At 42.5% G+C, this 18,180-nt stretch overlaps 1 protein-coding gene across 1 annotated transcript in view; it reads right to left on the bottom strand.

Moving 5' to 3' along the window:
* Positions 1-821: 821 nt before the first annotated feature.
* syt12 (synaptotagmin XII) overlaps positions 822-18,180 on the bottom strand; it is a 57,652-nt gene continuing 40,293 nt past the window's right edge. Inside the window, exons 5-8 of the mRNA XM_070898563.1 lie at positions 8,193-8,408; positions 7,523-7,643; positions 2,842-2,975; positions 822-1,273 (exon numbers count right to left, since the gene is read on the bottom strand). Of these exons, the coding sequence (XP_070754664.1) occupies positions 1,100-1,273; positions 2,842-2,975; positions 7,523-7,643; positions 8,193-8,408 (645 nt within the window). The 3' untranslated portion in view covers positions 822-1,099. The remainder of the gene's footprint in view (positions 1,274-2,841; positions 2,976-7,522; positions 7,644-8,192; positions 8,409-18,180) is intronic.

The raw sequence follows: 18,180 nt of genomic DNA, 5'->3' as shown, positions 1-18,180 counted from the left end.
CAATTAGCTGCTCTTGGACCATTGATAGTTCCAGGAAAGATGAACATCAGAGCAGTTGTCAGAAAGACAGGATCGACTATCAGCCATAGTGCGGAAACAGTACCATTATTTCCCTTCATTTTGTTGTAAAGCAACCACATCTTGAAAAGTCTGATACAGTGTGTCCATTTCTCCACCAAGAAATCTAATAAATTGTACATTCAACAGAAATATCTGAAAAAAACCTGGAATTACATATAAAACATGTCTTTCCTAATCAGTACAATCTAATGGATAATACAATATTCAATTATATATATATGTGTATATACACAGATATTTGTGTACATACTGGCTACAAACCAACACAAAACCACATACACCTCTAATTCATCCCATCAATCTACTGTTCCATATATAATATAGACAGTGGACAAAACACTATTAACAAAATGCCAGAATATGCACAAGATGTTTCCTGTCTGTCACATATATTTTGTTATTTTGCATTTCCAATATTATACATTCAAGATCCTTGCTGACTTATGCTATCTGGCCATTGCAACATAACACTGGTCATTATTTGCATTCTTTCTCTCTATTGTAGCATAAATATTTTTAAAAGAAAACATTTTTCAAAGGATTTAGTCCAGTGTTGATGTATGGGATTGTTTGTAGGTTTAGGGCTAACATAGGGACTCCCAGCTGTGCCTGCTGAACAGGTAGTAGCATCAGATAAATTACCCCTTTATTATCTTTGACCACTCTTTAATCTATATAGATTATATATATATCTATATATATATATATATATATATATATATATAAAATCTATGCACCATTCAAAATGAAGCATTCAATGGGATGGCTGCTTCACAACACCTCTTGTTATAGATACATTCATTTACTAAGCCAAGTTCATTTTAATTTGTAATTGGTTCTTCTGCTATCCTATTACAGATATTCCAGTATCAGGCTGATGCGAACAAGTCAATAAAGTAGAGTGAAAAATAATGTCCCAAATTTGGATTTCCCAAAACACCAGCATTAAAGTGTAAGAATTTAGTCACCATGCAAAATATTTACACAAGTGATAAGAGCACGTCAACGTTCCTTCACTTTAATTCTTTCGGAGAACGTGCCACATTGAGACCGGTTTCCTTAATGTTGCCAGCATCTGATTCCAGTGAGTGACACCCATCCCGCTGGTTTCGGGTCCAATGATAACATGTCCTATGTTCTCAGTTCTTCCATCTTCACAGCATTCAGCTACTGTTATTCTCAGGGACAATTCCTATGCCACATGAAAAGCAATAGACAGGTCATTCAAACTCTTTGAGAAAAATGGAAATAGCAGAGTCCAGTTACGATACACTACCGTAAAACCAGTTGAAAATATCTGACGTTAAGGGCAGTGTTTGTGTAATTATTACAGACCTCACCGCTTATTAGGAGGTGCATTGGCATTAACGTGATTTACCCGTTCTAAGCGATGGACGGTGAAACCAATCTCCGCTAATGTGATCCCTGCCACCGCTACTGGTCACTGAAATGTGGATTGCTCTGTAATCCAGCTTTCAATCCCTGTACTGGCTGAGAGAAGCACCAGCAGAAAAGCGAGCCCATCAGCAAAGACCCATGGCAGCACCAAAGCTCCCTGGAGTTCTCATCGTGGTTAAAAACTGAACATCGCCCATCAGGGGATGTACCATACAGGGGATTAACGAGGTGCGAACTGCCCAGCATGCTTAGTACTTTATAAGCGGCACCTTTGTAATTGACTCATGGCACTGGCAACTGGTTAGCTAAATTTGACTGATCTAGGTGGTTACCCGTGATAGGCGTGGACGCTGTAAGTGGTGGGGACTGTACTGATTATTTCATATTTCAGTATTAGTGTCCAGCACTGGATCAGGATAATTTGACTGAAAATATGAGAAACACTGTGCCTCACTGCCATGCGAGTTAGTTTGGGGATTCACTATAGGCACAGTCGTGGGTTTGCATCCTTCTGCAGCACCGTGCAACGAGACTCCAAACATTGTGTCATGTGCTGCCATCAGTAATTCTGTTCATAGCACTTATTTATGTGATACAGTTACGTGCATATCTAAAACATTCAAAGCTGTGCTGCATTAGAACTGGGGAAAACAGCAAGTTACACCGGGATGGTACCTGGGTGTGACTTGATGACAGATAATTAGCTGCACTGGACACCATCTTCAAATTAAATGAGTTAATCATAACATTCAGTGTAAAAGGAATAGGAAGACTTGCATTTATGCAGCACCTTTCACTCAGGAAGTCCCAAAGCGTTTTACAGCCAAAGAAGACTGTTAAAGTGTAGTCACTGTTGTTATGCACTGAGAGAAGGAATGATTCTCTTGGCACCCAGCACAGTTAATCATATCTGCAGCCTCCAATAGATAACAGGCCACATCTGGGTACAACTTGTACAACTCGACCAGAAACATTATAAATCAGTTTAGTCCAATTATTTTTTTACATTAGTCCCTCTCCTAAAATAGAAATTCATCTATATTGACTCAGCTGCAAAACAATTATATGATACAGAAGCTGATGTGTGAAATATTAACAGTGATGGCTATAAAATAGAACCGAGGGAGATTGAAGTGCCTACATTGATCAGTTTTGTGCCACTGGTTATTTATGTTGAATAACACTTATAGGAACCACATAGTCTCCAATGATCAGTGAGGATAATCTTTTCTTTGGATGGCACATTGGCTCCAGTCTATTATTGGACAAAAGGAAACCCCCCTGTCAGCTGTTACGCACTCAGTGCAGTTTAGACATTGGATGCTGAAGGGCACAAAGACAAGCGGTATGTTGAATCCTTACCTGCAGAACAATGGCAGGAACTGAAAATATCATGGCTTCATTGAAAACAGGATTGGGATCATCCCTCTTTGTTGCTGTCTTTTTCTTACTTATTTTCCTCGTATCTTGAAGCAGATAAACTTTCACAAATGGATCTGTTCAGAGCCATGAAAAAGACAGCAGGAGACATTTAGATGGAAATTAAAATCCATTCATCACATGTTTGCTGTGCTGCACTTTTATTGTAAGTACCTGTATATGCATAGCTCAATTATAGGATGCTGCTGAGGTGGAAGAAAAGATTCTGTCTCTGGTGCCAACTTTATTATGAATTTGTTCATAATCTTCCATTGGATAATAGAAAATATCAGACAAAACTATTAAAGGGTCTCTATATCCTTTAATTTTTTTTAAATATCAGCAAACCTAATTAAAGTTAATTCCGGTATTGTATTAATCAAGTACTAAAGCTCTTTCTTAAACTCTCCTTTTGTCAGAATGCCTCATACGCCCAAGTATTATAAAATATTGTACTTAGTTACAAAAGCAAAATCAATTCAAATTAATAGCTTATTGTCGATACAATTTATTACGAGGCGGGAGTAATGTTAAAAGAGACAAAGCCAATTTACACTAGTTGAAAGCCACTAAAATTACGTGACCAAAAGATACATCAATGGGATTCCCCCATGCTATGGACAATGAATATCGATAGGATAAACTCACGCTACACCCAGTGAATACTCATCGGATCAACTGCACCCAATGAATACCAACAGTATCAAGACATGTTGGACACAATGAATATTGACAGGATCAACTCACACGACGTACAGTGAATATTCACGGATCAATCCATGCTAGACACAATGAATAGTGACAGAATCAACTCACATGACATACAGTGAATACTCACAGGATCAACATTACACCCAGAAAATACTCACACGATCAACATTACACCCAGTGAATACTCACACGATCAATATTACACCCAGCGGATATTCACAGGTTCAACATTATACCCAGAAAATACTCACAGGATCAACCCATGCTACACCCAGTGAATACTCACAGGATTAACATTACACCCAGCGAATACCAACAGGATCAACCCACAATACTCACAGTAAATACCGACATGATAAAACTACACCAAACACAAAATTGTTTAATAGCATGTGAGGGGTTAGGCAGTCTAACTTCATAGGAATTTCAGTGCTAGTTTGTAGCTCCAGGAGTTAGACAGTCTCAGTGTATTCCTATGTCATGTCAAGTTGCACCTTGGTTTATAGGAATTAGCAGCACATACTGAAAGTTTCTATTTTCAGAGTTACACTTATAAGTATAACACCAACAATTAAAAACAGGTCATTTAATTCTCCTGGAGAGGGTTCAAAGCTGCTCGAAGAGAATTAAATTAGAGCTTCTCTGGTGTCTGGATCTCAGTGGGAAACTAAAGATGACAAGTAGCACTCTGTACTTACCATATTGCAAAGTACTTTAACATGCACTTAATACATAAAAAATGCCTGGAAAGGATTGAAAGGTAAATGCCAATGAGCTTATCATCTTACAGTTAATTCCTTAAAGTCCAATTTGGTGTAAAATGATTTTACAAAAACATTTACATAGAAACATAGAAAATAGGTGCAGGAGTAGGCCATTCAGCCCTTCGAGCCTGCACCGCCATTCAATAAGATCATGGCAGATCATTCACCTCAGTACCCCTTCCCCGATTTCTCTCCATATCCCTTGATCCCTTTAGCCGTAAAGACCATATCTAACTCCCTCTTGAACTGGCATCAACAACTCTCTGCGGTAGGGAATTCCACAGGTTAACAACTCTCTGATTGAAGAAGTTTCTCCTCATCTCAGTCCTAAATGTCTTACCCCTTATCCTTAGTTTATGTCCCCTGGTTCTGGACTTCCCCAACATCGGGAACATTCTTCCTGCATCTAACCTGTCCAGTGCCGTCAGAATTTTATATGTTTCTATGATATCCCCTCTCATACTTCTAAACTCCAGTGAATACAGGCCCAGTCGATTCAGTCTCTCCTCATATGTCAGTCCTGCCATCCCAGGAATCAGTCTGATGAACCTTCGATGCACTCCCTCAATACCAAGAACGTCCTTCCTCAGATTAGGAGACCAAAACTGAACACACTATTCCAGGTGAGGCCTCACTAAGGCCCTGTACAACTGCAGTAAGACCTCCCTGCTCCTATACTTAAATCCCCTAGCTATGAAGGCCAAAATACCATTTGCCTTCTTCACTGCCTGCTGTACCTGCATGCCAACTTTCAATGACTGATGTACCATGACACCCTACCATGGCACCTCCCCTTTTCCTAATCTGCCGCCATTCAGATAATATTCTACCTACGTGTTTTTGCCACCAAAGTGGATAACCTCACATTTATCCACATTGTACTGCATCTGCCATGCGTTTGCCCACTCACCTAACCTGTCCAAGTCACCCTGCAGCCTTTTAGCATCCTCCTCACAGCTCACACCGCTATCCAGCTTAGTGTCAGCTACAAACTTGGAGATATTACACTCAATTCCCTCATCCAAATCATTAATATATATTGTAAATAGCTGGGGTCCCAGCACTGAGCCCTGCGGCACCCCACTAGTTACTGCCTGCCATTCTGAAAAGGACCCGTTTATCCCGACTCTCTGCTTCCTGTCTGCCAACCAGTTCTCTATCCATGTCAGTACACAACCCCCAATACCATGTGCTTTAATTTTGCACGCCAATCTCTTGTGTGGGACCTTGTCAAAAGCCTTTTGAAAATCCAAATACACAACATCCACTGGTTCTCCCTTGTCCACTCTACCAGTTACATCCTCAAAAAATTCTAGAAGATTTGTTAAGCATGATTTCCCTTTCATAAATCCATGCTGACTTGGACCGATCCTGTCACTGCTTTCCAAATGTACTGCTATTTCATCTTTAATAATTGATTCCAACATTTTCCCTACTACCGATGTCAGGCTAACCGGTCTATAATTATCTGTTTTCTCTCTCCCTCCTTTCTTAAAAAGTGATGTTGCATTAGCTACCCTCCAGTCCATAGGAACTGATCCGGTGTCGATAGACTGTTGGAAAATGATACATGGGGTATATGTGCACAAATCGTTGAAGGTGGCAGGGCAGGTTGAGAAAGCGGTTAAAAAAGCATACAGGATCCTGGGCTTCATAAACAGAGGCATAGAGTACAAAAGCAAGGAAGTTATGATGAACCTTTATAAAATACTGGTTTGGCTTCAACTGGATTATTGTATCCAATTCTGGGCACCGCACTTTAGGAAGGATGTGAAGGCCTTAGAGAGGGTGGAGAAAAGATTTACAAGACTGGTTCTGGGATGAAGGACTTCAGTTATGTGGACAGATCTGATAAGCTGGGGTTGTTCTCTTTAGAGCAGAGAAGACTGAGAGGAGATTTGATAGCGATGTTCAAAATAATGAGGGGTTTAAACAGTATATAGAGAGAAACTGTTTCCATTGGCAGAAGGGCCGAGAACCAGAGGATACAGATTTAAGGTGATTGGCTGAAGAACCAAAGGCGACAGAAGGAAAAACTTACTTATGCAGTGAGTGGTTAGGATCTGGAATGCACTGCCTGAAAGGGTGATGGAGGCAGATTCAATCATGGCTTTCAAAAGGGAATTGGATAAGTACCTGAAGGAAAAAAATTGGCAGGGCTACGGGGAAAGGATGGAAAAGCGGGACTAGCTGAAGTGCTCTTGCAGAGAGCTGGCACAGACTCGATGGGCCGAATGGCCTCCTGTGCTGTAACCATTCTATGATTCTATTCTATGAAATGGAGCTCACATTATTCCTTTTAGGCTCAGCATCGAAATACAGGCTCCTGATTTTGCTGTGTGGGCCGTATTGTTTTGTTGCAGGCAGTGAATCCACCCACTATCTCCTTGATAGAATATTTCACCAACATCTGAGGCCAGAAGTGCAGAAACATTAGCCACGTTAATGACATCTGCTGCCATCATCCCACCCACCTAACTGGCACCAGCCTCTTTATCCTGGTCACCTGACCATATCACCTGGCACAACTTGCAGAATTTACAATACGTGAACTATGCTATGCCACATTACTTATTAATATGCAATCAATAGCGAAGCCAGAACAGTTTTCAATGTGGTTAAGTTATTTGACGACTAAATCCATGAGTCTTGATGCCTTATACATCTCAGTCTTTGTGCATGAGGGATTACATAGGATTACATTGGATATACAGCACAGAAACAGGCCATTCGGCCCAACCAGTCCATGCCAGTGTTTATGCTCCACTCGTGCCTCCTCCCATCTTTTCTCATCTAACCCTATCAGCATATCCTTCTATTCCCTTCTCCCCTCATAAGCTTATCTAACTGGCCCTTAAATGCATCTATACTATTCCCTGTGGTAGTGAGTTCCACATTCTTACCACTCTGAGTAAAGAAGTTTCTTATCATTGTCTTTATATGTGTTATTTTTATCATTTCTAATGGAAATACAAGTAAATTAATAGTGACTGGATTTCCCTCATCTACCACAAAGTCCTACAGATTCGTGAAGCATCAAGTACTGCGTCCAATCCTGCTGGACTTTTTGAGAATTTTCCCTCACTATCAATCTTCAGTTAATTAGTTGGTAATTCCCAGGTTCATCCCCACTACCTGTTTCATCTTACCAGACGTGGTTTTTCCATTGCTCCAGACCAGGTTTTTGGCTTTGACCACCACCACTGTCAGCCGCTCTGCTGTAGGCAGGTAACTGAGTGAGAGCAGGATTTCTCCAACTGTATCTGTCACCTGTACAGACAAAAGTATGGTCAGTTCTCCGCACAACAGTCCATCAACCCACCAAAATGACCAAACAATAGACAGAACTGTAATGTTTGATAAGCGCTTTCAATCCGAACCATTGTTTTTCTTGTCAGAAGGTAAACCAGTGAACTTTGTGGTGGAGCCATTCCACCGTTACCATTATATCTTTTGTGGCCCTCACTATGGTGACTATTATACCTCAGTCTCTGTAACTATAAAAGAGTTACATCCTCACAATTACATCTCAGTCCCTTCAACTACGATCGTTATGTCTTAACTCACTATCATAAAGTTAAACATCAATTTACTTAATCATGATACAGTTTTACCTCAACTCTAATTGTTATTGAATGGTTATACTTCTCTTAGAGTGATTCATCCCTCGAGTGCTACTGGCTTGGGACATTTTTCAGCCTATAGTAATTACATTGATAAATAACCACATGGTCACTTTTAAGAGCCTCACACTGCACTGTAAAAAATGTATTGTAATTTGTAACTGGCCCTTGCTGCATGTTCCAATGCATCCCTCACCTTATTGACATCCCGCAGGTAAAGCCAAGCATTGAAGGCTCGGCAGCTGAGATCCAGATCTGACAGCTTCAGGTCTGCCAAACCTGTGCTGATGTTTCTGTCATCTTCGTCGATGCCAAATACAGAAAACCGTAGACTGTTCTCCTCAAGAGCAGAGGGGTCCAGCGGAATGGAAAACTTCTCATCAAAGAACACAGAGAATGCATTCCTCTGAATCTGCACAAAAGAAATGGTGGGTCTTGAAAGCATCCATATTTTAGGTCATGATCATAGTGAATCGTGAATCAGCTAACCTGGGAACATGTCCCAGATAACCCATGATGCTTTACATAATATACAGTTTTGCTGCCCACTAACCTTGCTCCAAATGGAAAATACCACACGGCAGTGTTTATATGCTGCTACTGTTACATTGTGTTGCTACGTCTGATCTTCATCCTTCAGCAGTGAGCACAACTTTCAAACAAAACCTATTATTAACCTCGATGTGGTGATTTTGACCTTTTTAGCTGTACCTGGGCCTAAATTGAACCGCAATTAGACTCACTGTTGTAGCACAAACCCTTATGGGGAAACCAGTTAGTCGTTCCACTGACACAGAATTTCACAATTAGTGACGCGGACCGAGTCTCTTTTCATTCAAATATAAGGTGCCACCTTGCTAACCAAAGCCCTTCTGTATGAGTTGAATTAAATGGTTATACTTCTCAGCGCAGTGCTCGTGTTGTGACCAATAATCATTTAAAATGATAAAATCAGAACATGAACATGCTAGTGTAATCAGTTTATAAGGCTACTGCAGGGCCGCAATGATGCACAGTAATACTGCAGCAATTTCTACTGTAACAATGTATGTAGTGCAAACTGGCCTGTTGCAATATGCTCTCTAATGTCCCCACAATAATATACAATATTACAATGCTTTCATTATTACTGGAAGGATGCACGTCGACTTCAGTTTCCAGGAGGTTTAGACATATCAATCATAGTGGCATTTGAGCTTGTCTGGGCAGTCTCGGCAGCGGACTTTAAGGAGGCCTGACTGACAACATTCCTGTGCCACAGAGAGGCGAGTAGCAGACTGTGAACTAGTATAAACAGCAGGCTAAGAAGAAAACCAAGTTCCTCAGCTAACTATACCCAGCCAACTTACACATGTGGGCATGGTGTCCCTCTAGGCTTGGTGATTGGCAATGTGCACAGCATGTTTGGTGTCCTGTGCTTTTATGGTAACTCCTGTCTCAATGTGTGATGTGGAGGAGGAGGGGTATTGAGGGAGCCACCTCTGACGATTGTAGCTGATGTGCCCTAAATGTGCGAATGTCCGATGAATGAATCCCGAAGATGATCTTTTATGGCTCATTGACAACTGGGAAGCGATCTTGTGGTGGTCGGCGATAAAGATACAAAAACTGCTTAAAAGCGATTCTGAAACAGTGCAAAATAGACAACCATAAGTGGGAACAATTTGCTCAAGTTAAGAAAGCATGGTGGAAAACCAAGCACGAAGGCGCCTCCTACTATGAGGCCCGTCGCATCACTGACGCTGAGTATAAACGCCAGCTGAGGAAGTCTCGATTGAGAAATCAAGATTGCTAACCTGGAGTATCTGAGATCCACTGTTCGATCTGCAGTCTCATCGGTCATTTACAAACTCAGTGCAGAAAATGAGATGATATTCCAGCTGTCTTCTTTGATATTGCAAGAAAAGAAAGACTTGCACCTTTCACGACCTCAGGATGTCCCAAAGCGTTTTACAGTCGATGAAATATTTTTGCAGTGTAGCCACTGTTGTACTGCACACCAAGTTCCCATACACAGCAATATGATATTGACCAGATAATCTGTATTATTAGGTGTTGGTTGATGGATAAACATTGGCCAGGACACTGGGGAGAACGCCCCTGCTCTTCTTTAAAATAGTGGCATGGGGACTTTTACATCCACCTGAGAGAGAGAGGATAGGGCCTCGGACGAACGACGACGAGCATACTACTAAAAATTAGATTATAAACTAGGCCCAAAATATTCCAAATAACCACGTTGTAGAGCAGTTTGTAATTCAGCATGGTCAATAAATTTACTATCTGACTTTAGTTTGTGCTAAAATAGCCCAGGGTCACTAAAATCTACATTAGTTGCACAGCTTCTCATTCCTTATACACTAAATACTGAATTGAGTGTCATCTAGCTGTTTCAAGGTCCACATGAGAATCCTGTCACCTATTTGCCTTTTATTTCCTCAGGCAAATCCTTCAGATGTGATCTCATTAGCGACTTAGCAGAGCAGTGATTCTACAGAAAATGCTATCGACAGACAGATTCCATCCATCAAGGTACATCAACTCTGGTGCTCGCGAATTATATGAAGGAGAAATAAGCCAATTTGTGCGATTTCTAACAACCCATAATAATTTAGGTCTACATCTTGTCACTAGCATCCTATTATTAGAGCAATTTCTTCATCATGGTGTTGTTTTCTCGCCCGAGAGCGTGTCCAGCGTAAATTGTCCTATTGTTTCCTTGGCTTCACATCATCTGCTTACTGATGAAGTACGTCTTATGTTTGTCTGGTGCTAGTGTGAACCCCACACTGTGGGTTTTACATATCTCCTAATGGGATCATGAATATTATCGAACCGGCTTCCAGGAACAAGGTTTGATGAAAAATAAGTATACTTTTAATCTGTTTTAATTTGTGGTGTGACCCATGCTCTACGGTTTTAGTTTGGTAATTTGGTTTCATTAGCAGAAGATACTTATTTTTATTACACTATGCCAAATATATAAGAGATCCAAAAGGAGGCCGCATCATCAACAATTTATCTTTATATAGTGCCTTTAACATATTAAAATGCCCCAAAGCATTTGATTTATTTATATTTATAGACCAAATTGTAAACAAAACTCATCATTCACAAATGCAACAGTTGTTAATTTGATTAACACAACTGCTATTTTTAATTAATGGTTTAGCCTGGAAATTCTTTAAATGAGATGATTTTAAACACACTGCAGCCAGTTTTAAAGAAGGCTGCTGGCGACAGACTGATCTATACCAACTTATACAGAAGGCACAAATCAGAGATTTTGAATTATTTTCCCTGAGCAAAAAATTACCTCAAATTAGTTTAATTTGCAAATTCTAACTTTCATTTGTCTTGATTATAGTCACAATGAGGCTATCTGATTGTCACAGTGACTAGATTCCACATCCTTAAGCATTTGCCTTGGGTTCAGTTCAACTGACCAAACCCAATATTTTGGCCCGGAAATTGCTGGAGATGAGTTAACTCATTCTACCTCACTGCGAAGCAAGTTGGACAAGCCCATCTACCTTTGTTTCTGGAATGTCTTCTGTACTGTTCCCTTTGTGCATCACTGAATCCTGTGAGAGAATCAGGCTGCTAGAGAGATGAGCTCCACTGGGTCAAATAGGCTTTTCCTAGGTTCATAGTTATCCCAGGAAAGATGGCAATGATGGAATACAACAGTGCCTAACGCTGCACCTCTTACTTATGACAATGAACTTGTACGTCAGCAGGCGGCTGAAAGGACAGTGGCACAGAATAGCGAGAATATTACACACGGTGCGGAGCTGAAGTGACATTACTTTACAGCACCACAGGTGTGCGATAGTGTCCTCACCCCGCATTGATATCTTCCCTGCCTTGGGGTGGTATCTTCTCGATTCTCCATCTTGACACAAACCAGAGGAAAGATATGGAATAAAAAGGGGCACTGGCAGCACTCAGCTGGCCGGTCTGCTGGCAGTTGGTAAGAAGCGGCTGCCATGCCACTTGAGCACTGCTACCAGCGATAACGGGGGTGGAGGGGTGGGGGGGTGGGGGGAAAGAAAACTTCAATCAGACTGCAGCCAATTTGGTTCTGGTAGGCAAGCGTACAAGGAGCAGACACCACACATCTTGCCATCTGTAATAGAGCTCCCCCTAGTGGACTACTGATGTAATGCAATTACTGATGTAAATGCAATAAAAGGGTCATGTGGCAAAGTCACATGATGATAGTTTCTGTGTAGAACCATCTTGTATGTGTGCTTCTGTTAGTGATGTCATTAGAATATATCATACCATCCTAAAATTTCCAAAGGGCCTGCCACCAGCTCTCTCGGAGTAAGCACACACCATTCCAATATAGTCTATCTGTTCCAGATCATTGGTTTACTCACTGAATGTTGGCCTTTCTGCTGAAACACTTGCGAGTGAAATCTGCTTTAGGCCTGCTGGGGCTGAGATCCATCACAGCAATTCTGCTGCGTAGGATTCTGGCCACTCAAAATCAATATTTAATGGGAAAACAGCAGTCTAATTGAGAATTCCCATTATTTTGCAGATAACAACTCAGCACACAGACTAGATGCATTTTCCATTCAACGTTGCTTCCTATTATAAGCGGCGAGGAGATTTCCTTTATACAGTGCATGCAAACAAAGAATGTCCTTATGATTTTCCTGCCAATAATGAACGGATGAAACCTATTCCCAGGTGTATATTTGAATATTTATTGAACCCGGTAATACAGATAGGGGGCTTATCAGTTTCATCTGTTGCAAGGGGGCTCACTAGCAATTAAAAGAAAGCATTCCTTGAGGGGGCAGCACTTTTGATGTAAAATACATCTTTTCATATAACGAGTATCTTCAAGATTTATACCCCACGTTGTGAGAAATCATACACTTGGCAGCTGGTTGCAAAAGACACACCACACTGGGCTTCAGAGGTGAAAATACACTGCCTCCCCCCTTAAAAAATGCACTTAGCAACTAATCTGAAGGTTGAAAGTTGGGGTTAGCTCATGACTAAAACCTCTCTGAACCTCTCTATCTGAGATGGCTACATGTTATAGTGATGACAGTGTTTAATATGTGAACATTCATTCTCTTTGCCTATAAACAGACATATAACAGGGATAGAATATCAATGATCCATTGCTTCAGATCTAATTAAAATCTAGATACTGATGGTACGGATAATCCTAAATTGGCCTTCGTTTTTTTGTCCTCTTCCAGGAGATTTCAGGCTGGGGATGGAGACGCAACATTTTATGGAGGGAAGAATTTATGGTCTTTTCCAATCCTTTTTGCAGGTTCATATGATAGAGATAGGAATCTGGATTAATTCTGAATCCAATTCAGCCTTTCTCCCAACCTGGTACTGTACTGCTTTGTGTTGAAGAAGGATTTATATTTATTGGAACTTATAACTTGAAATAATAACATGAAAACATGGGAGCAAAGAAAAACTTTTAGCCCTTCTGGCTTGTTAAATCATCCATATCCTGTTTATAAATACAATTTTCTGTCTTTTCCTATGCCCAAACCCACATCATTTTTGCACAAAGGATTTTTTATATCAAGTTCCAATATAATGTTTATAATTTACTGTTGGTTCTTCTATTGCTTCTTTCTTCAATATCTGCTGCTGTTTTCTGGCTCTGCTACTGTTCCTGTGGCGTCTGTCTCTATATTCCTCCTCCTCTGTTAATGATAATTATGGACGAGAGAGGCCAGTTAACCCATCTTAATTCATCCATCCCCCATTATGGAATCTAATTGTTTCTTAAATAATCTTACAGTTATCGCTTCCACCAATCTATCCTGGACTCCATTCCACATGGGAATAGTGTAAAATACAGAGTCAGCTACCCATTATACATCTCTTATGTCTGGGTCTGTGCTTACAGACATATGAGGCCCTTCCTGAAAAATTAAATTTCTTGGAGACAGCTAAGTACTTTTTTTTTTAATATTCAAATATGAATATTTTATATTTAATGTTCCACAGAATTGAACCTTTTTGTCAAATAAGTTGGCATATTGTAGCTATACCTGTGACTATCATATCATCATCATCATAGGCAGTCCCTCGAAACCAAGGAATACTTGCTTCCACTCTAAGAGTGAGTTCTTAGGTGACTGAACAGTCCAATATGAGAATTATAGTCTCTGTCAGTCGTTGAAGGAAAGGGTGAGTAGGGAGTCTGGTTTGCCGCACGCTCCTTCCGCTGCCTACGCTTGTTTTCTGCATGCTTTCGGCGACGAGACTCGAGGTGCTCAGCACCCTCCCGGATGCACTTCCTCCACTTAGTGTGATCTTTGGCCAGGGACTCCTAGGTGTCGGTGGAGTTGTTGCATTTTAACAAAGAGGCTTTGAGGGTGTCCTTGAAACATTTCCTTTGCCCACCTTGGGCTCGCTTGCCGTGTAGGAGTTTCGAGTAGAGCGCTTGCTTTGGGAGTCTTGTGTCAGGCATGTGAACAATGAGGCCCGCCCAACGGAGCTGGTCAAGTGTGGTCAGTGCTTCGAAGCTGGGGATGTTGGCCTAATCGAGGATGCTAACGTTACTGAGTCTCTCGTCCCAGAGGATTTGCAGGATCTTGCAGAGACATCGTTGGTGGTATTTCTCCAGCGATTTGAGGTGTCTACTGCATACGGTCCACATCTCTGAGCCATACAGGAGGGCGGGTATCACTACAGCCCTGTAGACCATGAGCTTGGTGGAAGATTTGAGGGTCTGATCTTTGAAAACTTTCTTCCTCAGGTGGCCGAAGGCTGCGCTGGCGCACTGGAGGCGGTGTTGAATTTCGTCATTGATGTCTGCCCTTGCTGATAATAGGCTCCCGAGGTATGGAAAATGATCCACGTTGTCCAAGGCCGCCCGTGGATCTTGATGACTGAAGGGCAGTGCTTTGTGGCGGGGTCAGGTTGGTGGAAGACCTTTCTCTTATGGATGTTTAGTTTAAGGCCCATGCTTTTGTATGCCTCAGTGAAGATGTTGACTATGACTTGGAGTTCAGTCTCTGAATGTGTGCAGACGCAAGTGTCGTCTGCGTACTGTAGTTCAACGACAGAGGTTGGGATGGTCTTGGATCTGGTCTGGAGATGATGAAGGTTGAACAGATTCCCATTGGTTCTGTAGTTTAGTTCCACTCTAGCGGGGAGCTTGTTGAGTGTGAGGTGGAGCATTGCAGCGAGGAAGATTGAAAAAAGGGTTTACGCGATGACGCAGCCCTGCTTGACCCCGGACATGGATTGGGTCTGTGGTGGATCCGTTGGTCAGGATCAAGGCTTGCATGTCATCGTGGAGCAGGCGGAAGATGGTGACAAACTTTTGGGGGCAGCCGAAACGGAGGAGGATGCTTCAAAGGCCTTTGTAAGATCAAAGAAGGCCATGTACAAGGGTTGATGCTGTTCCGTACATTTTTCTTGCAACAGTCACGCCGTAAAGGTCATGTCCGTTGTACCCCATAGTGGATGGAATCCGCACTGTGACTCCGGGAGGAGCTCCTCAGCCACAGGGAGCAAACAGTTGAGGAGGATTCTAGCGACGACTTTTCCAGTAGCTGATAATAGGGAGATTCCTCTGTAGTTGCCACAGTCGGACTTGCCCCCTTTTTTAAAGATGGTCACGATTATTGCATCTCTGAAATCTCTCAGCATGCTCTCCTCCTTCCAGATGAGAGAGATGAGGTCATGTATTCGTGCCAACAGCGCCTCTCTGCCATAGTTTAGTGCCTCAGCGGGGATTCCATCCGGTCCTGTTGCCTTGTTGTTCTTGAGCTGGGGGGATGGCCTTTCTACCTCGTGCAGGGCTGGGGTTTTGCTGAGATGGTGGCAGTAGTATGCTGTGGGATGGAGTCGAGGACACTCGAGTCAAAGGTAAAGTCTCGGTTAAGGAGATCTTTGAAGTGCTCCTTCCAGCGGGTCTTATCTGCCTCGGTGTCCTTGATGAGTGTCTCCCCGTTCTTGGCCAGCAGTGGGATGGGGCCTTGGGTGCTTGGGCCGTAAGTGGTCTTGACTGCGGTGAAGAATCCTCGCACATCATAGCTGTCGGCCAGCTGCTGAATCTCCTGTGCTTTCTCCATCCACCACCTGTTCTTTAGGTCTCGGGTTTTTTGTTGGACCTCGGCCGTAAGCCGTCTGTAATGCTGCTTTGCTGCTTCCGAGTTGGCTTGTTGTTTTAGGTTTAGAAATGCCCTGCGCTTGCAATTTATTAGCTCTTGGATCTCCTGGTCATTCTCATCAAACCAGTCCTAGTGTTTCCTGGTTGAGTGACCGAGCGTAGCTTCGCAGGCACTGGTTATGGTGGCCCGGAGGGCAGACCAAGCACTGTGGGCATTCTGTGTCTCGGGGTCATCAAGGTTCGCCAGGTTAGCAGTGAGGCGCTGGCTGTATAGGGCTCTCTTAGCTGGGTCTTTGAGTGGCCCGGCATTAATTTTTTTTGCCGTACTGCTTCTGCTGCCATCGTTGCTTTAGGTCAATATTGATGTTGATGATGGAACGAATTAGGCGATGGTCTGTCCAGCAGTCGTCAGCTCCTTCATGGCGTGGGTGATGCACACATCCTTGTGATCCCTGGCTCGCAAAATGACACAGTTGAGCAGGTGCCAGTGTTTGGAACAAGGTTGTTGCCACGATGACTTGTACTTGTCTTGGTGGAACAAGGTGATGACAAGGTCGTGCTCTAGGCATTTTGTCAGGAGTAAGGTACAACTGGAGTTGGCTTTCCCTACCCCCTCTCTGCCAATCACGCTCCCCCAGAGGTCTGTGTCCTTGCCAACCCTGGCGTTGAAGTCACCGTGGAGGATCAGTTTGTCACCCGAGGCTGGAGTAAAAACCCTCTTTGGCCTCATCTGTTGCGTCGAGTGTTGGGGCATACGCACTGAATATTGTGGCGCACTGGTTCTGGAATAGGGTGAGTCCAGTGCCACATGCTACCAGTGCCATGTGCTAGTCAGAGTAGGAATCGCAGGATAACTCAGATGAATATGTGGCTTGAGCAGTGGTGCAGCAGGGTGGGATTCAAATTCCTGGGGCATTGGAACCGGTTCTGGGGAAGGTGGGACCAGTACAAACTGGACGGTCTGCACCTGGGCAGGACAGGAACCAATGTCCTAGGGGGAGTGTTTGCTAGTGCTGTTGGGGAGGAGTTAAACTAATATGGCAGGGGGATGGGAACCAATGCAGGGAGATAGAGGGAGACAAAATGGAGACAGAAGCAAAAGACAGAAAGGAGATGAGTAAAAGTGGAGGGCAGAGAAACCCAAGGCAAAAAACAAAAAGGGCCACTGTACAGCAAAATTCTAAAGGGTCAAAGTGTAATAAAAAGGCAAGCATGAAAGCTCGGTGCCTCAATGCAAGGAGTATTCGGAACCCAGGAGAGGGCTCTGAGCTAGTTAGAGTGGGGGAGAGCTCAGATGAACAGGACCCCAAGAAAGAATGCAAAAGGCAGGAGGCAACAGAGCAGAGTAGCACTGGGCTAAAAGTAAACCACAAGGTGATAGGAAGGGACAATATGTATGAATATAAAGGGGCTGCAGGAGGGGTCAAAACTAAAAATTATGGTTTAAAAACTAGTATTAAAACACTCTACCTAAACGCACGCAGCATTTGAAATAAAGTAAATGAGTTGACGGCACAAATCATTACAAATGGGTTTGATTTGGTGGCCATTACAGAAACATAGTTGCAGGGTGGCCAGGACTGGGAATTAAACATACAGGGATATCTGACAATTCGGAAAGATAGACAAGAAGGGAAAGGAGGTGGGGTAGCTCTGTTAATAAAGGATGATATCAGGGTAGTTGTGAGAAACGATATTGGCTCTAATGAACAAAATGTTGAATCATTGTGGATGGAGATTAGAGATAATAAGGGGAAAAAGTCACTGGTGGGTGTAGTTTATAGGCCCCCAAATAATAACTTCACGTTGGGGCGGACAATAATCAAGGGAATAATGGAGGCATGTAAAAAAGGAACGGCAGTAATCATGGGGGATTTTAACCTACATATCGATTGATCAAATCAAATCGCACGGGGGTAGCCTGGAGGAGGAATTCATAGAATGCATAAGGGATTGTTTCTTAGAACAGTATGTTACAGAACCTACAAGGGAGCAAGTTATCTTAGATCTGGTCCTGTGTAATGAGACAGGAATAATAAACGATCTCCTAGTAAAAGATCCTCTCGGA

This window comes from Pristiophorus japonicus, chromosome 14 (genome assembly GCF_044704955.1).
Source record: "Pristiophorus japonicus isolate sPriJap1 chromosome 14, sPriJap1.hap1, whole genome shotgun sequence".
Lineage (NCBI taxonomy): Eukaryota > Metazoa > Chordata > Chondrichthyes > Pristiophoridae > Pristiophorus > Pristiophorus japonicus.
Note: the sequence above shows the minus strand (reverse complement) of the source record. Positions and strands in the feature narration are given on the sequence as shown.